Source organism: Macaca mulatta, chromosome 16, assembly GCF_049350105.2.
Source record: "Macaca mulatta isolate MMU2019108-1 chromosome 16, T2T-MMU8v2.0, whole genome shotgun sequence".
Taxonomy (NCBI): Eukaryota; Metazoa; Chordata; class Mammalia; order Primates; family Cercopithecidae; genus Macaca; species Macaca mulatta.
The window spans coordinates 76,496,084-76,511,660 of record NC_133421.1 but is presented as its reverse complement, the minus strand read 5'-3'; the positions used below and the strand labels follow the sequence as shown (position 1 = coordinate 76,511,660).

The 15,577-nt window shown below is 49.3% G+C and overlaps 1 protein-coding gene across 4 annotated transcripts in view; it reads right to left on the bottom strand.

Moving 5' to 3' along the window:
• The window catches only part of PRKCA (protein kinase C alpha), a 529,459-nt gene that overhangs the window by 60,780 nt on the left and 453,102 nt on the right, over window positions 1–15,577 (bottom strand). For all 4 annotated transcript variants that reach the window (XM_077969623.1, XM_077969624.1, XM_015120147.3 and 1 more), the window contains 1 exon segment: window positions 15,034–15,172. In XM_077969623.1, coding sequence (XP_077825749.1) covers window positions 15,034–15,172 — 139 coding nt within the window.

Below are 15,577 nucleotides of genomic sequence, written 5' to 3'. Positions count from 1 at the left end.
TTTGCCATTTTGGAAGTTTTTATTGTCATATTCTCAGGTTCAGGGACCCCGGACTCAGCTGTGTCCAGTCTACAAATAAGCCCATCAAAGGCATTCTTTATTTCTGCTCCAGTATTTCTGATCTCTAGCATCTTTTCTTCCTTAGAATTTCTCTCTGCTTACACTGCCCATCTGTTCTTGCATGCTGTCTACTTTTTTCCACTAAAGCCCTTAGCAAATTAATCATAGTTTAAAAAAATTCCTGGTTATGGCCAGGCACGGTGGCTCATGCCTTTAATCCCAGCTACTTGGGAGGCTGAGGCAGGAGACTCGCTTGAATCCAGGAGGCGGAGATTGCAGTCAGCTGAGATCATGCTACTGGACTCCAGCCTGGATGACAGAGCGAGACTCCATCTCCAAAAAACAAAACAAAACAAAACAAAAACAAACACACACACACACACACACACAAACAAAACTCCTGGTTATTATTCTAACATCCTTGCCACATCTGAGTCTGCATCTGATGCTTGCTTCATCTCTTCAAACTGTTTTTTTTTTTTTTTTTTTTTGCCATTTAGTGTGCTGTAATTGTTTTCTTGAGGGCTGGACACGGCACACTGGGTGAAAGGAACTGTAGTACATGAGCCTTTAGTGATGTGGTCGTGAGGTGCGGAGAGGGGAAGTGTGCTACGGTCCGACGATGAGGTCTGTGTCTTGTGGGGAGCCCGTGCCTGTGGACTGTGACCTTCACAAGTGCTTCTTGGTCTCCCCTCTCCTCCTCTTAGGTGGGACAGGATGGGTGGAGGGGATTGGAATCGGGTATGTCCCTTCTCCTTGGTAGGTTAGGTTCTGATAAAACCCCAGGAGCTTAAGCTCACATTAGCGTCTCCTGAGGGAAGCCCTTGTTAAGAAGAACGGGATGCTCTGGCATATTTCACAATGGTTATTAGTTTTCTCCTCTCCCTGCCAGAAGCATGAGGCGATTTTTCTCCAGCATTCACCGTGAGGACCTGGCAGAACTTCCTGAAGGAAAACTCAAAAAAGCATGGAGCCCCCGTGACTGATTCTCAGACTTGTCCATACTTAGCCTCCAGCAATTTGCCAATTACAGATCAGGTTTCTGCATCCCAGCACAGGTATCCCCGGAGGTTTCTGTTCTGCTAAGTTGTAATTTTCTGTATCTGCCTGTCTGTCTGATTTTGGGGATAGTGGTTTGCCCTGTGACCTCATTTTTCCAATGGCTCTAGGGAGGCGAGACTTCTACCACTGAACCACCAATGCTGGTGCACTGGCCGTGAAACGAACCCAGGTCTGCCACGTGGGAGGCACCAATGGCTCTAGGAAGAATTGCTGATCTTCCAGTCCAGCTTTTCACTTGTTAGGGTGGAATGATGACTTCTAAGCTCCTAACATGCTGGACTGGAAACCAGAAGTCTGTCCTTTTTCTGTGCAGAAAAGAATTGTACAACACTGGCTTGCAAGGTACCTGGAAACAATTCAAGGCTGGGCGAGACAGCCCCGGGTGCTCAGCAAACACAAAGAACTGTAAAGGTGTTTGACTAAAAGAACAATCTTCAGTAAAATCAGCCATAAGAAAAGGCGAACACTTCACCAGTGCTGTCTCGCCGGCAAATAATGTCAGGCAGTGGGGTTCAGCAGTCTCCTGGGCTTTGGGTCAGGAAGCCAGGAGCGTGAAGCGGCCCCAGGACACCTGAATCATGTGTGATGGGGCGGTTATGAAGGAGGCGTGACTGGACTAACCTTCTGAAAGAGCCATAAATAAAACTCTGAATACGGTGCTGGGCTTTTGATCTGGCAGAAAGGCGCTCCCCACACCGTCACCCATGCGGCGCTTCTCCAAGTCTGGAATGTGCACTGGGGGGTGTGGGGTGTGACTTTCTGTGATCCTCAGAGGAGGCACTGACAATACTGGGTCAGGTGAGAGGAGGCAGCACCGTTTCAAGTCTTCATGGAATGCTTCCAAGGACGCTCTCATTTGGGATGAATCTCTTTTTAGCTCTTCTGTAAGGCTAATTGATCCTGGCAGAAATCGGGAAGGTGACTGTGGACCGACTGGATCTCGAAAAGCGTCATCTAATTGAGTTGGGTCACCTGACCTTGGAATTGCATCCCCCGCCGCCCAACCCATGTGCTGAAGCCCTAACCCCCCAGTGTGGCTGTTCTGTAGAGCTTAGGCCTTGAAGGAGGTAACTGGGGCAGAATGAACTCATCAAGGTGGTGCCCTGAGCTGATAGGTGCAATTCCGCCCTTACCATTTCCCAAGGACCTGGAAGGGCAAGTTTGACTTAAGAATTCATGGAACCCTGAGATTCCCCTCCAGTATGTGGAGGCCTAAGAATGTAATATTGACATGGCCCACCCCACATCATCTAATCGACTTGGCCCACCCGACCTCTCCAGTGCCATGCCCAGCCAACTTCTGTAATTTCTCGTCACATCAAAGAAATCAAACACCTCTTTAGATCCTCTCTTTTCCCCCGAGGTTTTCAGGAACCTCCTTAATGGTGAGCTGCACTAAGAATGTAATATTGACTATAAATCAAATGTGAATCAGAGCCACCCATGAGCACAGTCTTTAATCCAGCACTGTGCTAGGTCATACCCTCCTTCACCACTGGAGAAGCTGCGGCACAGCAAGCTCAAGTGCGGTGACCAGAGTCACACGCAGTGGGGAGGTGGCAGATGGGGCCAGGATTCATCATAGCTCTTGCTTTCCTGTCGCGCATGGTGCCCACTCTTGTGTAAGGTGGAGCTGTGAATGGGACAAAGACATCTGCGATAGTGCCCCTGCTCTCTGGAGCCTTTATTCCTCCTTCCTGTTCTGCCTGATAAGAGTGACAATGATGTTGATTGTATGAATACATACACATACATATATGAATATATATATGAAAAAAGATAGGAATATATAAAATACATCTCGCTTTACAACATAATCTACTTGGCCCTAACCCACAACTCCCTATTGACCTAGGATGAGGCCATCTCTAACATGTGGGGTGTGGGAGCCAGGACAAGAATAACTAAGACTCACATAGCCTTTATCTAAATATGAGTATTACAAATCAAGCTAACAGACTGTTAAATACAGTACGCTCTCTCCTACCCCTCGACACAAGTACCTTCCTGTGTTGGTTGGCTTGAGCTGCCCTTATAAAACACCACAGACTGGGTGGCTTAAACAACAGAAATTTCTCTTGGGTCTGGAGGCTGGAAGTCCAGGATGAAGGTGCCGGCAGGTGGGCCTCTGGTGAGGCCTCTCTTGGTGCCGTGCAGGCTGCCTCCTTCTCGCTGTGTCCTGACATGGCTTTTATTCCGTATGCACACTCCTGTGGCCTCCTCCTCTCCCCATAAGAACACTACTCCGATCGGATCAGAGCCCTGCCTTGATGAGTTCATTCTCCCCTAATTATCTTCTTCAATGCTTTATCTCTACAGAACAGTCACACTGGAGGTTAGGGCTTCAGCACACGGATTTGTGGGGCGGGGGCAGGGGGATGCAATTCAGTCCTTTACATGTCCCAGCAACCTGGAAGGCCAAGTTTAACTTAAGAATTCATGGACCCCCGACATTCCACTCCAGTATGTGGAGGCCTAAGAATGTACTACTGACATGGCCCACCCGACTGCTCTTCCCAGGCCCTCTCCATCATAGTACCCCAACCTGCAAGTCTAACTGAGTCCCACAGCCCCCTGCAAACAGCTGCCCACTGACTCCTGCACTGGCCACACGAGTGCATACGCCAGCAGGGTGGTGTTCACAGGAAGGATGGATCTTGGGAACAGGCCCTGGAAGGGAATCGCAAGCTCTGAGAACCCAGATTGTTGTCTAAAAGGGGTCGGAGAGCAGGCCCTGAATGGGCACTGGCCTGTAGACTCTAACCCTATAAGGAGAGCCCAGGCTGGGAACTGGCGGAGACAGGAGAGCCCACCAAGGCAGGGCTTAACAAACTGTAGCCTGCAGGCCAAATCCAGTCTTTGCACAGCCTGTGAGCTAAGCATGCTTTTTACATTTTGAAATGTAAAATGATTTTGGCAAGAACAGTTGCTCAATTTTGCCTCTTGGCAGAAATCTAAAATTTAGATTTAGGAAAAGCCTATTTTCTATCTAGTCCCTGGCAGAGAAAGTTTGCTCATCTCTGCTCTAAAACACAGAGCAGGGGCCCTCTTGCCTGGTCTTCACTGCCTTTGACCTGCAGAATGTGCTGGAAGTAACACAGTTCAGTTCCAGGTGTAGACTTCAGCAGCCTGTGGCTTCTGTTTTTGCCCTTTCAGTAACCAGCACCATGTCAAGAAGTTTACTGACAAATGGCTGCATGGAAAGAAGGACCAGGTAGAGGAGAAACCACGTGGCCTTGACCAACAGCTGGAAGGTACCTTGGGCCCTCCAGCCCCAGCAGAGCCATGATAGGGATGTCCCTACCTATAGCAGCAAGGAGTCCACCTGCCGGGTCCTGATGGAGGCCCCAACTCCAATAATGACAGCATTAACTTTATTGATTTGGTGACAGAGCCTTGCTGTTGCCCAGGCTGGAGAACACCGGCATGATCTCAGCTCACCACAGCCCCCACCTCCCAGGTTCAAGAGACTCTCCTGCCTCAACCTCCTGAGTAGCTGGGACTACAGGTGCCCGCCACCACACCCAGCTAAGTTTTTGTATTTTTAGTAGAGACGGGGTTTCACCATGTTGGCCAGGCTGGTCTCGAACTCCTGGCCTCAAGTGATCCTCCCACCCCCGGCCTCCCAAAGTGCTGGGATTACAGGTGTGAGCCACCACGTCCAGCACAACGTGATTATTGTTTGAAGCTATTATGTTCTGGGGCGATTACACATCAATAGATAATTGAAACAACTGCCAAATAATGGACAAGGCTTTCTGGATGCTCCCTCCAAGGCAGGCTAAGTCATTACGGCCAGACTCACCGAGCCCTCAAAGTTGGGCTTTGAGGAAGATGCTATGATTATACCCTATTATACAGATGGCACCCCAAGTTCTTAAAATAGCAGTACTGTAGCCAGAGTTTATAATACAGTTTGGATCTGTGTCCCCACCCACATTTCATTTTGAAATGTAATCCCCAGTGCTGGAGGTGGGGCCTGGTGGGAGGTGACTGGCTCATGGGAGCAGTTTATCATGAATGGTTTAGCATCATCCACCTAGTGCTATTCTCGTGGCAGAGCTCTCATGAGATCTGGTTGTTTGAAAGTGTGTAGCACCCCCCTGCTCTCTCTCTTGCTCTTGCTCCGGCTATGGAAGATGTGCCTGCTTCCCCTTCGCCTTCCGCCATGACTGTAAGTTTCCTGAGGCCCCCCCAGCCACGCTTCCTGGGAGGAAGGAAGCAGCAGCCCTTGTCCCTGGTCTCTCCCTCCGAGGGTGGCAGGGGGGTAGCAGGTGCTGGGGAAAAGCTGGGCAGGAGTCCCAGCTCAGCACCCACCTATAGGACCCTGCTCGTCTCAGGCCTCCTCTGGGGTCAGCAGAGAAGCTATGCAAAATGTTAATTGTGCATCCGAACAAAATAACTGCTTGTGCGGTACAGGAATAAAGTGTGAGTTAGGAGTAACTTTTGTGTCTGTAAGAGCTTTATTAGCTGGATTAAAAGATTTTCCAGAACCAAGAAGTCTCAAAGTCTAGTGGATCTCTACAGATATGATTTGGAGACAGGGCAATAAGTGATACACTGACGTGACAACTGGCTGTGGATGGCATCAGGGTGCCAGTCTGTGCTCTGAGGCTGGCAGGCCAGCATTCCGCCCCTGCCACGTGCCATCTGTGAGCCCTGGGCAGGTCCCTTCTCCTCTCCAAGTCTCCTTTACAGTGTTTGTAAAGCATGAATAATACCACTTACCTTAGAGGGCTATTGTAAGAATTAAATGTGATGACAGGCGTTAAGTGCATGGTGCATAGCAAGAAATGAACAAATGTTAGTAATCTCTCGTGATACCCACCTCCATCCTGCCATCGCCTGGGCAATGTTACAAAGAAAGAGGTGAAATAAAGCACAGAAATCTCTGACCCACTTTTACAGGATTTGAGCAAATCCCTAAATAAAGGGCTAATTAATGCATGCCGCCAAATACCAGGAGTAAAAATCTAACAGAGCATTATCTGGGCTCTGAAAGCCGGTAACGGGCCTGTGAGAGCAGCTCACTGGCACATGTGGAGTGACATGTTGTCTGGGTAGCATCGGAGCTGATGTCTGCAGGCCCTTCCTCCCAGGGTAACAGTCACCGCAGGGAAAAGTTGCTGAGTCCTGTGTTCAAAGCCACGTCTGCCTTGAACTGGGGAGGTGGGGAAAATTAACAAATCTCTGTGCCTCAGTTTCACCATCTAGGAATTAGAATTGACTTAGGATTAAACAAAATACACAAGGCGCTCAGCCCTGGTCTGGGATGTAGCAGGCATTCGCCAAGGGCAGCGAAGCCACCAGGAGCTGGTTATTTCTGGAGGAAGGACTGGAAGTGGGGGGAGGCTCAAAAGAAAGGAATGGGCCACATTTGTTTCATAGACCACAGTATCACAGAAAGTGCCCAGTGCTCCAGAGAAGAGGCTAAACTGATTAAACTCCAAGGCTGGGAGAATGATAAGACCGTAAAAGAGCTGCAGGCAGACAATATAATATATGAGATAATAAAACCAACATAATTCCTAGGAAAGATCTGAGAATTGCACAACTTAAAGAAGACCCCAAAGGAAAGCCTGGCTTTGGCTCTTTAAATATTTCTTTGGGGAAAAGCGGCGGCTTCATCTTCTCTTGCAACGCTGGAGTCACTGGACCATGACCCTCCATAGAGGGAAACTGGCCTTTGATAGAAAGCTAGCCGCCCTTTGGTTTATCATTCTCTTTCTTTCATCAGGTGCTTTTCTTTGTCCCTGTCTGTGCCGGGCTGGGCTGGTGTGGGGGCCCACGGTTCAGGAGCAGCTGATCTCAGAGGAGCCATTGCTGGCACTGATTGGCTTTTATCTCCCTATACCTCATTCTCCCCCTTTCTTCTTGGTGGCGAGTCCTAATTTATTGCCTGACTGCCTGGCTGCGTGTATAACACGAGTTATTTTCTCTTTGAACCTTTACTCTTATTTTCTATCCCTCTCTACAGCCCTTTCCCCACAGGCCAGGTGAAGTCTCTGGGGGCAGCTGGGGCTGTCTCAGGGACCTGGACTGATGTCCCATCGACCTTCAGACACTCAGGTCCCCCAGCCTGCTGGCTGTCTTCAGCCGATGACATGAGGTGGTGTGGCCCTTCTCTGCACTGTGTCACATATCATCAGCCCTACACCTGTGACAGCCTTGGAAGTCACCCTTCCAATCACCTGGCTAAAGAGTCCCACCCCTCTCAGTCTCCAAGCCTTCATCTCTGTCCTCTTGCGGTGTCTCCACTGCAGATTCCTAGGTGGCCACATCTAGGAGTGCTGTGTGCAGGCACCCATGCCAAGTACACACTGAGTGTCAGGCACTGCTCCAGACCCTGGGGTGGGGGCACAGCAGCCAACACCAGATGAAATTCTGCCTTTGGTGGAGCTTGGTGAGACAGACTGAAAAATCAATCCAGGAGTACATCTTTGTCCCTCCAAGGGAGACGAGTGCCATGGAAAAACAGCAGGGACAGAGGTCAGCAGTGCTGGATGGGACTGGAGGTTTGCAGGTTTAAACAGGGTCACCAGGGCAGGGGGCCTCCCCAAGGTAATGCCTGGGGTGGGTCATGCTGGGTGGAGGGAATGAGAAGAGGAACTGACCTGAGGATGGAGGTGTCTGGCAAGTTGGAGAGAGGAAAGGGAGCTAGTGCAACGGGTCTAGAGAGATCCGGAGGTGTGGACAGCAGGGGGAGGTCAGGGAGGGAATGGGGGGCCCAGGTGCTAAAGGGTCTTGGGGTGCCTGTGAAGGCTTCGGCTTCTCCAGGATACCTAATTCAGAGCCCTGTGCACAGCGCCTGCCCCCGCTTTCTCCCATTGATTCCTCCCCCACCCCCCAGTTCTTACTGTCATACTCTCTATGCTCTTTGGGACCCTGGCCCCTCAATTGTGCTCTGACAAATCCTTGACTCCCTTCCTGCCCCACTCACTCGTTCCCAGTACCTTGAGGGTCACTTCTAGGAGGCTCAGCTGCCTCCCCTGGACAGCCCCCAGTCCTGAGCACTCCCTTTTCTCCCCCTACCAGGCCTGCTGAGCCTTGCCTGGGAGTTATCGTCGATGTGCACCCCGCCCGAGGCTTTCCCGGCTCTGGGGTCTCTGCTGTCTCATCGTGCTCCCTGTGGACCTCCTTCCAAACCATCTCCCACCTGCAGGGCTGCAGCAGCCCTTCCTGATGTCACCCTCTGAAGATGCAGACCGGCCAGGGAGGGGATTTCAGCTTTCCTGCCACCATGAGGTCTCCTGTGTGCCCTTCACCTTCCTCCTGAAGCTGAGGGGGAAGGGTGTCCTTACCATGGTCAGCCTTCCTTTCATTTACCATAGATGTCCTCAAAGGAGGGTCCTCTGCCGATGCTCACACTCACCCCATCCCAGCGTCGTTACCGACACTGCTCTCTCAGGGATCATTGGCTCCCTGTGGCTAGATCTTCTGCCCAACCCATCCCTGTCTGCTGGACCTCTCGGTCCCTGGCCACCCTGAATTCATGAACAGTTGCCTTCCTTGGGGTCCAAGAATGAGACCACTGTCTAGTGCTTCCCCTCTCTGGACATCCCTTGGTCTTTTTACCTCCCATCTTTAATATGCTCCCCCCAAATATTAATAAGACTCTTGACCTCAGGAAGAGAGGTCACAGGTGATAGCCCATTGGCTGAATTTCACCTGTATACACATGTTAAAAAACATATGTTACGGCCAACTTGGAACAATTAGGTGTATTTTACATAAAAATGCAGGAATCTGGCTGCTGTCCCAGGCATCACTGAGCTGGCATTCCTGTAGGGCGGGAACGCAAAAGCTGTGACCCCAGGATGGCTCTCCAGCTCTCTGGACCCATGCAGCCCCCAGTCCTCCCAGGAGTATATCCATCTGCTAACAGGCAGCTGGCTGCAGGGCAGGCAACCATGTCTGCAAGCTTCTTCCCCGGAAATTTCAGCGGTGTTGGAGGCACCATCTGTTACTGCCGAGAATACTGCCCTCTCCACCTCTTGAAATCCACTGCCCTCCTGGGCTGCAGTCACTGATTTCCAGCTGCCTCCAGCCCCAAGGCCCTCCTCCCAGCTCTCCTCTGGGCTCCTCTTTCTGGCCCGGCACCCCCAGGCATGGACAGCACCCAGCACTCAGGGGGCACCCTGAACATGCCAACAGATCAGCTCTCCTCTGGGCTCCTCTTTCTGGCCCAGCACCCCCAGGCATGGAACAGCACCCAGCACTCAGGGGGCACCCTAAACATGCCAACAGATCAATGCCCATGTGCTGGGGAGGGGCTTACGTGTGGCTGGATCACCCTTGGTTTCTAAGGGATCTCCCTGGGGTTAACAGCCGGAATGCAATTCAGCGTCACTCACTGCATCTCTGATGATTCAGGTCCCTGATTCCCGTTGTGATGAGTGAGCGGCCAAGAAAACATGGCCCGAACTGAGCGCTCAGTTTTACCTGCTTTTTCTCCCGTATCTCTGGAGACAATGCAACAGGTAGAAAGAATGTATGTGCTCCTGTCAGAACGTCTCGGATCCAAATCCCATCTTTGCTCTTACCAGCTGTGTGACCTTGGGCAAGTCACTGAACTTCTCCTCATGCATGAAATGTGGCAAGTCAGAAGTGCTCGGGGGGGTTGGTGCAGAGCAGTCAGTGCATCAGGCGTGATGTCCTTTGTGTGTGGTCTAACGTAGCAGCCGCCATAGCAATGCTGTGAGGAAGACTCTACGTGGCACGTTTGAAAAAGCTTCACTTCAGCGCCAGGCACAGTGGCTCAGGCCTGTAATTCTAGCACTTTGGGAGGCCAAGGCAGGAGGACTGCCTGAGCCCAGGAAATTGAGACCAGCCTGGACAATACAGTGAGACCCCTGTCCCTACAAAGAATTTTCTAAAATTAGCAGGCATGGTGGCACATGCTCGTAGTCCCAGTTACTCAAGACGCTGAGGTGGAAGGATCACTTGAGCCCAGAAGATTGAGACTGCAGGAAGCTATGATTGCCACTGCACTCCAGCCTGGACGACAGAGCGAAACTCTGTCTTTGTTTTTTTTTTTTTTTTTTTTTTTAGGCAGAGTCCTGCTCTGTTGCTCAGGCTGGAGTGCAGTGGCACTATCTCAGCTCACTGCAAGCTCCGCCTCCCGGGTTCACACCATTCTCCTGCCTCAGCCTCCCGAGTAGCTGGGACTACAGGCGCCCGCCACCACATCTGATTAATTTTTTGTATTTTTAGTAGAGATGGGGGTTTCACCATGTTAGCCAGGATGGTCTCGATCTCCTGACCTCGTGATCCGCCCGCCTCGGCCTCCCAAAGTGTGAGCCACCGCGCCCGGCTGAAACTCTGTCTTTAAAAAAAAAATAAAATTAATAGAACAAAATTATATAAAAGAAATAAAATGAAAAGCTTTGCTCTCACTGCAGCAGGGGGTTCTCGGGACACAGGCCAGCAGCAGACACTCTTCCTGCTGCTTCTCTTTCTTCCAGGAGAGCGTGCGCAATGCTAGTGTCTGGAGTCTGATTCTTGGCTGCTGGGAGCTACTTGACTTGTGACTGGATCTCACACGTCCAAAATAACTAACTTTCAGAGACGGATGAAATCCCAATCAAGCCTTTGCTCGGCCTGCTCAAGGACTCTCATTCACCCCGAAGTAGTCTTTCTATGTCAAAGCGAAGAAGACCCTCTGTCAGCTTTAGGAATCATTTTCTGATGAGTGCTCCTTCTGTGGGTGTCCATTTCAACTTCAAACTCTCATCTGTCAGTGACGTTTTCCACCTCAGTTTGGCTTCGCTGGCTCGGGAGATGCTACAGTATTAATCGATTTCAAGGTTTTTGAACAAATAGCCATAAATACTTAAGCCTCTGCTTTGCCTATTAAGGAAAATGCCATGTGAGATAATGATTTTGTCTCTGCCTGACAGGAGTATTTGCACAGAGGACAGGATTATTTTAACCTTTCCACACATTCTGAAACCTTGAACCTATTTGATCTTTATACTGTAAGTATCCGTGTGGCCAAATACGACAAATAACTGAACACTTAGGAGGAAAAAATGCTAGCCAAAGCTGGAACAGGCTAGGCACAGGTGGTGGCACACACCTGTAATACCAGCAACCCAGGGACTGAGGCAGGAGGATGCCCTGAGCCCAGGAGGTTGAGGCTGCAGTGAGCTGTGGCACTCCAGCCTGGGCAACAGAGTGAGGCTCTAAAACAAAACAAAACAAAACAAAACAAACAAACAAACAAACAAACAAACACGCCAGGTGGGGTAGCTCACACCCATAATCCCAGCACTTTGGGAAGCCGAGGCGGGTAGATCACCTGAGGTCAGGAGTTCAAGACCAGCCTGGCCAACATGGTGAAACGCTGTTTCTACTAAAAATACAAAAATTAGCCAGGCTTGGTGCCTGTAATCCCAGCTACTCAGGAAGCTGAGGCAGGAGAATCGCTTGACCTGGGAGGTGGAGGTTGCCGTGAGCTGAGATCACGCCACTGCACTCCAGCCTGGGCAATAGAGCAAGACTCCATCACACACACACACACACACGCCAACAAAAAAGGTGAAACAACCTAAAGTGATTATTGATTGATTTTCCAAAGCAGTGGTGCCTGATGTTTTCAATGAAAGCCGACTGGAATCCACATATAGATTTTTGTTCCTGCTGGTCAGTATGATGTCACTTCTTATAAACTGAAAGCACTTGGAGGGCAAGGGCCATCTGATGTATTTTTGTATCCCTTGTGGCACCATGCTTAAAGACAGAAAGCACGCAGAGTGCTGTCTGGACATGTGACTCACTCAAAGTTTCCAGCAGTTTAGTGTAGTGAGCAGTGCAAAGGTTTGGAGGTGACCTGGGCTTGCGATCGAAGCCTAATTCTGGCATTTCTCAGTAACATGGCCTTAGACACGTTACTAACCACCTCTGTCACCTCATTTGAAACACAGGTCTGATGCTACCTCCCTGTGGGGCTTGTCATGAGGATTAAATGAGAGAAAGTTTATTTTATTTATTTATTTATTTTGAAACGGAGTCTCACTCTGTTGCCCAGGCTGGAGTGCAGTGGCACAATCTCAGTTCACTGAAACCTCCGCCTCCCAGGTTCAAGCGATTCTCCTGCCTCAGCCTCCTGGGCAGCTGGGATTACAGGTGCCCGCCATCACGCCCAGCTAATTTTTGTAGTTTTTAGTAGAGACGGGGTTTCACTATGTTGGCCAGGCTGGTCTCGAACTTCCACCTCAATTCATCCATCTGCCTCGGCCTCCCAAAGCACTGGCATTATAGGAGTGAGCCACTGCGCCCAGCCAAGAGAAGGTTTATCATGTGCCTGGCACACGGTAGACAACAGAAGGTAGTTACTTCCTCTATTATTGCTTGAACAGTAGATGTAAGGAGGGGAATGAAGGCTTCAGATGTGAAAGTATCTAGAGTGAGAGCAGAGTATTCTCTGTGTACGAAGATGCCTGAAGTTACCAAGAGATGCCAGAAGCGTGTTTAGGTGTCCCTGTTGAGGACGGTGAGAAGGTTCTCCAACACATAACGAGTGTGATAGACTAAGTCCCCTCTCCCCTACAGATGTCCACATTCTCATCCCTGGAACCTGTGAATATATTACCTTTATGCAGTAAAAAGGATTTTGCAGAGGTAAGTGAAGGATCTTGAGCTAGGGAGATGATCCTGGATTATCCAAGTGGGCCCCATATAATCCCAAAGATCCTTGTAGGAGAAGAGGAAGGCTGGAGGGTTGTAGTCGGAAAAGACAGAGATGGGAAGATGCTACATTGCATGGAGGAGGAAAAGAAGGCACCATGAGCCAAGGAATGCAGGTGGCCTCTCCAAAATGAAAAAGGCATGGATGGCAACAGGTTCTCCCCTAAAGCTTCCAGAGGAAACCAACCCTGCCCACGGTTTGACTTCAGCCCAGTGAGGCCGATTTTGGACTCTGATCTCCAGAACTACAACATAAATCTGAGTTATTTTAAACCGTTGAGTTTGTGGTTATCTGTTACAGTGGCAATAGGAACTCATACCGTGAATGATACCGAAACGCGACAATGAAAAAAGACAAGACACTCAAACGGACCAACCTTAATGACACGGAAAATTTCATCTCTGCCGGACACTGTTGCTCCTGGTGTTATGAGACAGCTGAGGTGTTACTGAACACAAGGAGTTATTTGTCGGAACAGGGGAGACCCGGTCTTCATAGAGATGAGGTTCAATGTCACCTTTATTCCTAAAAATGCTGCCATTCCCCATTACTAAGCTTTTACAGCCTCTGCTGAATTGTTAAATGAAGCCTGAATGTCTCATAATCACAGCCTGCTTAATACCTGTCATCTAGTAACAGCCTTTGGAATAAATACTACATCAAGAGGTTGTATTTCTAACAGTACCCTGTCTATTCATATCTGAAAAATAAGACTATTTAATTTCACCTCGTGTCTGGAAGTGCTAACAAGGGAGTTCTTTTAGGGGAAAATCCCAGTAAGTTATCCAGTAAGATCACATATCACCCCTAGCCATGCGATTCAGAATTTAAATTTCTAAATGAAGTCTATGTGTCCACAGTCTTGAAATATCATAAAAGTAAAAGGTCTTCACAAAGGAATAAAAAGCAGCTTCCCTTTTGGAACAATGACTATGGAGCGTCTACCAGATGCAAAATGTTGTATTAGGCACTTTGATCCACACAGCAATTCTACAAGGAGGATATTATCCCCAACGTGCTGCTGAAGAAACGGGGTTCAGAGACGTTAAGTAACTCACCCGCGTCCCCACAGCCTGTAAATAACTGATTCCAGATTGAAGCTCACACTGGTCTGACTTCTGAGCTTGTGGGTGCCTTTTTCACTGTCCCTACTGTCTCTGAGATAAATGTATGGGGTAATCTGTTGAATACATGTGAGACCGGCTGCCAGCAGCTCATCTGAGAGCTGTATGAAGAGCTGAAGCCGGCTCAGCTTTGGATGCGTTGGTCTCCACCATGCTGGGGTTCAGATGGGAAGAAACTGTGGCATCCACAGGACCGTGTGTGGATGGAAAGTTGGCTTTACAGTGACAACCCATTCTATCATTGGCATGTGGGATGTTTCATAAAACAGGAAAAAAAAATCCTCAGTAAGTGTTGTAACAAAAGCAGAGCAGCCCGGCGGCTGCTGTCAAGATACAAGTCCCGGAACCATTTTGCTTAGAACCACACTGATACGTTCTTCCTAGACCAGACAACATGCAGTTTAGAACAGTCATCACTATGATGCTGCTAAAACGCCATCACTGCAACCACCTTCTCACCCCGCTTTTCACGCAGAGTATTTTCACAATCAATTCCCTCCACTCAATAGCGTTTTCTTTTGCGGGGGAAGGGCTAGGGGGACAGAGTCTCGCTATGCAATGCAGTGCAATGGCGTGATCTCAGCTCACTGCAACCTCCACCTCCTGGGTTCAAGCAATTCTCCTGCCTCAGCCTCCTAAGTAGCTAGGATTACAGGCATGCACCACCATGCCCAGCTAATTTTTTGTATTTTTAGTAGAGACAGGGTTTCACCATGTTGGCCAGGCTGGTCTTGCACTACTGACCTCATGATCCACCCACCTCGGCCTCCCAAAGTGCTGGGATTATAGGCGTGAGCCACCACGCCTGGCCAACAGTGTTTCTTAAATGATTTTGACCATGACCATGTAAGAAATGCAATTTCCCAAGCAACTGGTTCACATGGAGCAAATAATAGTTCCAGGAAGCAAGACACAACCTTACTATGTGCAATGGGCTCTCCTCTTTCCTCTATTTTAGTCTATTTTGTCCAGTTTATCCATTTAGTGGTCATGACCATGCAATGACTTCATGATTCGCCAGTGACCCCATATCCCATGAGAGGGCTGTGTTTACAGCTTGGGAGTCCCGGTCTAGAAGACGAGCACCGGAGTTCCTACCTCTGGGGCGATGTAATCTGGAGTCCCACAGAAGGTCCTGGTCGTGACTCCATCCATCATATGTTCCTTGCACATCCCAAAGTCAGCAATTTTGATATGTCCTTCTGAATCCAACATGACGTTATCTAACTTCAGATCCCTGCAAGGAACCAGGTTAAATCAGAGTCCTTCCCATGACATAACATGGTTTGCTTTGGAACTGGTGAAATAGAAGGATATTTGAATACCTGTCAGCTCAATGGCAATATTCACTATAAGTCCCCGGAGAGCAGTATCAGGAGTTACTGTGTGTTGATATCTTCAGAGACTAATATTGTGCCTGGGCTATGGCAGGTGCTTAAATGCATACTGAATGGATGACTAAACGACTGGACTAGTGATTCCCAATCTTGCCTGTGTCTGTGATTCTGGAGAGTCCAATTGAGCACATCTGGGGAAATCTCAATCATTTGATTTATTCATGTCCCACACAGGGGGTCTGACACACAACCAGGTTTGCAAAATCACGGGTTTAGAACCACCTCACTGGGTCATACACATGTCC